General features: G+C 32.5%; 1 protein-coding gene across 2 annotated transcripts in view; it reads left to right on the top strand.

Annotated features, from left to right (window-relative positions):
- LOC111616765 (uncharacterized threonine-rich GPI-anchored glycoprotein PJ4664.02-like) overlaps nt 1-7,363 on the top strand; it is a 68,988-nt gene that overhangs the window by 28,658 nt on the left and 32,967 nt on the right. For both annotated transcript variants that reach the window (XM_023358134.1, XM_023358135.1), the window contains exon 3: nt 3,670-3,765. In XM_023358134.1, the coding sequence (XP_023213902.1) occupies nt 3,692-3,765 (74 nt within the window). In that variant the 5' untranslated portion in view covers nt 3,670-3,691. The remainder of the gene's footprint in view (nt 1-3,669; nt 3,766-7,363) is intronic.

Below are 7,363 nucleotides of genomic sequence, written 5' to 3' on the forward strand. Positions count from 1 at the left end.
GTGTGGACTGCACTGACAATCTATGGGATCTTAAAAATAACACATTCCTTTCAAATTTCACACAAAGGGAATGTTAATTGGTGTAAGTTGGTAATTTGCAGCAAATTTCTGAAATTTGATATGTTTATTTTTTCACTTTTGGACTGAATTACAACAAAATAAACATACTATATAACTAGATTGCTGTATATTAGATCTCTATGTAATATGTCTCTGTAATCCAACAAATGGTAGACGGACTCACAGCAAATTTTCAGTTAGGAACTACAATTTTATTCTCAAAAATGACAAATGCATTTCAGGTTGGCTCAATACATCCCAACCCCTCCTCAGTGCTAATAAAACAAAAATAGTCAGTTCACAACAACAAATATACCAACAGGAAAAAATTTTTTTTCTTAAACACTTGCACAATTTTTATATCCTTAAGAGTAAGGGATATCAACACAACTATAACATCGACACATGCTATACATCAATACATAGTAGAGGTATTGTACATGCTCAAAGAGCCATTGAAGTATTTAATACTACATGATAACCTCCTCACTAAAAATAAAACTTTTTTGACTATTTTACAGAATTAATAATTAATAATAATGTATGAAAACAATATACATTACTTACTGTTAAAATATATAGTGATATAAACAGATTACAAACTGTAATGTACAAAAACCAGGCAAAAGCTCTACTACTTTACTTTTAATCAATCGCAATAATTTCATTCTATGTAACGCCCTCTATCAGTTTATACTATGATAATCTCATCACTAAAAATAAAACATATTTATGACTATTTTACAGAATTAATAATTAATAATGGTGTGTAAAAACAACAAACATTACTCACTGTAAAAATACAAACTATAATTTACAAAAATCAAGCAAAAACTCTACTACTATTCTTTTTAATCAATCACAATAATGTCATGTAACGCCCTCTATCAGTTTCAAAATTAGCACTGAGGAGGGGTTCAGATGTATTGAGCCAACCTGAAATGCATTTGTCATTTTTGAGAATAACATTGTAGTTCCTAACTGAAAATTTGCTGTGAGTCCGTCTACCATTTGTTGGATTAGAGATGTATTACATAGAGAAAATAAACATAACAAAAATAAGCACTTTTGGCATTCCACAAATATTTTATGTTGTTAAAAAGAAGACAAAATACAGAAATTAAATGTATAATTGTTGTTTTTGATGTAATTCTGACAGTTTCACAGTTTCAGAATAAAAACTCATTCATTTTTTATGCATCCTCTAGAGAGGGATACATAACCTCACTTAAACCAGCATGCTAGTGTTCTCCTGGGAAAAACTGGCATGCCTGTTTTTACCATAAGGAAATAGCTGATTTCATGATCTCCCCAGATAGACTGACATTCTGGACAATCTGCAAAAATACGGTATATGTGATAGAGCAGGTATACAGAAAAAATATAACATTGCATATTGTGCACATTGTTTCCTCCATCTTCTGGATGCATATTTAGCATATTGTCTCCTTGTTTGTCCCTTGATGAATTTGTGGTCACCAATGTTTAGCATCAGTTTTTGTGTAGCTCAATAATGTTCACTTGTTGAATGTTTTTACACTAGTGATGTAACGAATATTCGGTTACTATTCGTTATTCAGCCTAATTTTTGCTATTTGGCCGAATACTGAATATTTAATCACTATTCAGCCGAATACCTAAAAACAGGATTAAGAAATAACAAAAACACAGTAAATTAATCATTTTGGTATTTAGATTTAATGTTATTGGGTTAGTGTTGTTTGTTTATATTTATTTATAACTTATAACATACACAAAATAAAAAAGAACATAATATTAGTCAATTGTATTCACAATTTATAATTACAAAAATCAGCACATCTATTCATTCGAGAATCGTCGCACATCTGAGGGTCTGATCCTGCCTATTCTTCTTTTTAAGCGCTCGTCTTTGCTCTTCCCTTTCTCTTTCCTCTATCGGTCTAGTCCACGTATGCCTATGCATACATCATAATACGCCCTCACGATACTTTCGATTTGTCACTTTTCCGTCGTAGATTTCCCATTTTACAATTACGTGACAGCCTGGTGATAACGGAGAAAAAGAGACAGATAGGATGTCGGTATAAGTTACAGTTATGATTTCACAGATTCGAGACAGCTTGGTAGCTTGAATGACCCCAAGCTTTCGCCCGTGCACGCTAAGTGACTTTCATTACAAGCATTTAGCTTTCTGAAGTCTATGACAACAATTGTTTGGCATTCACGACCGCAAATTTTGGGTCAGTAAGCTGCCTCGACTTGTTCGATTATGTTATCAACTCAATTTCATATTTATTTTCACATTTTCACTTTGCGGTTCTTCTCTGTTCTTTTTCTGTTATTTACACGTGTAGGTTATTTCATTGTTATCCACATTTGATATCATCACTTATCATTTATCACATAATGCCATGACCTCTTGTCTGAACTGTCAAGAATTAATGCGATTGGCGAAGTGTAGTGACAGTGGGCCAATAGAGAGCAGGGTCCTTGCCATAATGCAGTTTGCGCACCAATTTTCGTACGTACATTAATCAAGCCGAATAGTTTGTCCAAATATTCGTCTATTCTGCCACACTCCTGGCCAAATATTTGGTATTTGGCCTGAGGCCGAATATACTATTTGTTGCAACACTATTTTACACCTTTATCATGGATTTTCTAATATCAATCAATCTCTCAGATAAGGGAACCAAATTAGTTTAGCAGTGGTATTTTTCCAGTTTTTTGTGTCAATAATTGAAGGGCTTGAGACAAGAATATGTTAACTTATTTTTCAAGTTTTGAGAAAACAGGTGTTATAATCTCCAACTTCTCACAAGGTAGTGAGTGGAATAAAGGAAACTGCTATTAGTACAGAAACTTATGCAATAGTTGTATTTTTTTGTTTTTTTTTGTATATGTCACAGTGTGATTGTCATAATAGTGTTATGAGTGATTATTGCATTTTGTAATAACTTGAGTGAGTTAGCATATTATTGCCCTTTGGAGTAATTGTCATAAGCAAATGACCTTCCTGTTTACTAAAATAAATATGATGAGTGGTTTTTTTTTCCTGGAATATACTGATTCTTGTAGTTATATTGTAATGTATATAACTTCACTTACTATCATAAATCAAAGTGCAAAAAAAAAAAAAAATTTCTTACAGTACGTTCTACTGTTGCTTCCATTCCAAAACATTGATACGCTTGGAACAAGTACTTATTTGTATTCAAAAAAGGGAATTTAACCGTTTTTAACGACCTGATGAAGACGAAAATAATTATAATCGAAAGCGCATGTCGGTCTAGCGACATTTATTTGTAATTTAACGCCTATATGATAAAAGTTGCTCCTATTAAACAGTTGGCATGCTGTCCACTTCTCTATAATAGTTGTTAAAGCACAGATTAGAATTGACAGATTCATTTTTTTTAAAATACACAATGCAAAATAGTAATCCAAATTATTTTGAATTCCTAATTAGTGAAGTTTTGCTGTATTTTAATCTTAAAGATACAACAATTTTTTAATGTAAAATTGTTAAAAATTATAAATTGTAATTCTTATTTTAAAAAATTATAATCGTAAATAAATATTTTTATTAATTTAGGAATTTAATATATTTATTTTTGAATTTTTTAGATCCTTGACGTATGCTTTTCTGATGGTATTAGTATCTGGATATCAAATATTCACAAGCATGACTTCTTGTTCGTATAGTAGCGATGATGAAATTAGGTAATAATAATTGTGTTCTAAAAACAATTGTATGTAATAAATATTAAGTAATTTTCCAAATTTTTTCCTACAAATAATCATGGAAGATTTAAAATATATTTCATTTATTTTTTTTAATATATCACATCACTAAATTTACGAGATAAGGAATTCAAACTAAAATAATTATATACAGTCAAACTCTGTTTATTCAGTTTTCTCGGATTTCTGGAATATACAGATTTATTTGAATAGTTTTCTTTTTGAATTTTTGCACATTTTGTGAAAGAAATTATTTTTTTTTTTTCAATGTTTATGAGATTGTTAAAACAGTTTTTACAACCTTAATATGTGCCATACCTATATAATGAAAAATACACAGAAATATACTAAAAAATGTTTGTGCTTTTGGGTATGTGCTTTTTGTGTTTTTTGTTATATACAACCAGTTTTTAAAGAAGTAAATATTTATTTAAGTAGCAATCTCACATTTGCATGGATAAAGATACATACTATCTGTATGTATTGAATAATTTTTATGTTCCTATTGTTTTCAAGTCATAAGTTTTAACCCATATGTTTATTTTCAATCATTAAAACATATTTTTAGTATGGAATTTTAGACTTGAATTTCAATACCTCACTAAGTTTTGTTTATCTGGATTTTCATTAGATCCAGATAAATAAGGTTTGACTATATTCAAAATATAAACTTGAACAACTGATAAGTTGACAATTTATCATAATTTACATATATTTTATTGTAGAATATTTTAGACAGAATGAAAAGGTCTCTTTGGATAATCTACTTACTCACAGAGTTAACTTTGAAAGTTTCTGTCAGAGATTTGTTTTTAGTATCCATATTATGTATTGAAAGAAAATGCCTAAGATTATTTATTGATATTTCTAAATATAAAGATATTGTCATATATAGAAGTATCAATAACAATGTGTCAATGAGGTATAATATCATTATCTTATAATATAAACAAGATGGGTTAATAACAATAATAATAATAATAACACTCCCATGCTCACCACCTGGTCATGGTGGGAGAGCCCAATAATTTTACTGATCTACAGGGAAATGCAGACTGGAGCACAAACTCCTTGTAGGGACACAAAGGTCTATGGGGGAGACATGAAGCTAAGAGTGACCATACCCACATTCTGCGAAGATATTTATCATGGTAGTAACCAGATCAAAGTGTGATACCAGCTCAGATGTCGCCTGGGTTAACAAGGTCTGCGTTTGTGGGTTAGGTAGAAAATTTGTTTCATGTTCAAAAAATAGGCCACAGTCTCTCTTGGATACCGGTGGTGAAAGCAGCGCCGGCCCAAGCATGGCTACTGCAATGCCCTCAACAGATATGAGGAATCAACCTACCTTGGTGTTTCCGTGGCAATGCATCCACAGACCACAAAGGCTGGAAAACCACGCCAACGGATGAAATGGACATCAGAAATGAAGAAGTTTATTATAGCCTGATATTAAGACGATCGTTTGGTGATTTAACAAGTTTATCATCTGCACTTACTACACCATCACAAAACTCGAAACAAACATGACAGCATACAGACAACAACTACATCATAGATTCACACAACAATATCCTCACCTCACTGTCACCAAAGAGTTGTTGATCAAAAACAGAACAATTATACACAACAACCTTATCCCATAAACAACAGGTTGCTGATCAAATACATCAACAGACAGAAACATTTAACATTATTAATGAAGATCACATAACCTGTCAGGATAATCCAGCAACAAGCATTGATAATAGCAACAACCTACTATGGTATTCTTTAATTAATCTTTGCTTTATTTGCATATGTTCTGTTAGTTTGGCCTGTTGGAATCCTAAATACTTGTAGAACTCACCCTCTTCCATGGATTCAATAACTTCTCCATTTCCAAGTGCAAAATCTTCTTTCTTCAGAATTCCTTTTTCTACGTGAAGTGTTTTGCATTTGTCTAAGCCAAACTTCATTTGTATGTCCTTGGTGTATGAATGTGTGATTTGTAGGAGCTGCTGAAGTTGTTTTTGTGTAGATGCGTAAAGTTTTATGCCGTACATGTACATGAGATGTGACAGCGTAAACTGTGTTGCTTTTTCATGTCTGATATTGTAGCCATATTGCGTGTTGTTTAACATGTTGGATAATGGGTTCNGTAGGAAAAACACTAGATTATGTAAACACTCACTTACTACCAAACTACATTCATTTAATTTCTACACTCTCAGACATTCATACATTAGTTTATGCTGGAGCAGTCACAGTAGTAACACACCATGGACTGAAAATACAAATCGCAGACAGATACACACAAAACACAATTCTATCACAAGCCTGCCTGGCAGAGAAGAATAGAAACACAAATAAATGACATTAGACCGCAATTAAGCAGGCTTGACACAATACACTAAAAACAACATAACACCCAAAATAATGAAACAATTCAAAAATATTTTCAAGAAAATCAAAACACATACAAAACATGAACATCACAACACACACATTACAGAATACATCAATACACTAAAACAAAAACTCGCAGCCAAAGCATGTAGACTCAAACGATACAAAACATGTACACTATGAAAACAACAAAATAAATTATTCACAAACAATGAAAAACTCTTTTACAGACAAATTAGTACCAAAAACAAAACACTGATACACACACCAACAGAACAACAACTTGCAACTTATTGGTCTTCTTTTTGGTCCAGTGCTGTTACACACAAAGCTGATGCACGTTGGATCAAGGAGAACAAAAACTTGCACAACATACCAACTGTGCCCTGTGCTGAAATAAACGTATACAACACCCGCTATGCTGTTAACAGAACACATTATTGGAAGAAACTTGGTGTAGACAACATTCACAATTTCTGGTACAAAAAGTTTACATCACTGCACCAGGATCTAGCCAAACATCTAACACACATCATCATCAATCCACAAGACATGCCAAAATTTCTTACTCGGGCATCACCTACATGAAACTTAAAAACAACAATACCACAGACCCCACACAATACAGGCCAATTACATGTCTTCCAACACTACAAATTATTGACATCCTGTATCACAAACAAAATATACAAACATGTTGAAAAACACATTCTTATGGAACAACAAAAAGGTTGCCGTAGAAATCACAGGGGATGCAAAGAACAGTTACTCATAGATTCAGTCATTCTACGGCAAGCACACAAACAACACAGAAACATATACATGGCATAATAGACTACAGAAAAGCATTTGATAGTATTCCACACAGTTGGCTACTACGTATTCTACACATGTACAAAACACATCCATCACTCATTGCATTCTTCGAAAACACTACGCAGCACTGGAGAACAACACTACATCTCAGGGTTAGTAACACTTCCATACAAACAAACGAAATATTCATTAGGCAAGGAATTTTTCAAGGAGATTCCTTGAGTCCTCTCTGGTTCTGCCTAGCCCTGAACCCATCATCCAACATGTTAAACAACACGCAATATGGCTACAATATCAGACATGAAAAAGCAACACAGTTTACGCTGTCACATCTCATGTACATGGACGACATAAAACTTTATGCATCCACACA

Source organism: Centruroides sculpturatus, unplaced genomic scaffold (assembly GCF_000671375.1).
Source record: "Centruroides sculpturatus isolate CEXI.00-Female unplaced genomic scaffold, Cexi_2.0 scaffold1643, whole genome shotgun sequence".
NCBI classification, from domain to species: domain Eukaryota; kingdom Metazoa; phylum Arthropoda; class Arachnida; order Scorpiones; family Buthidae; genus Centruroides; species Centruroides sculpturatus.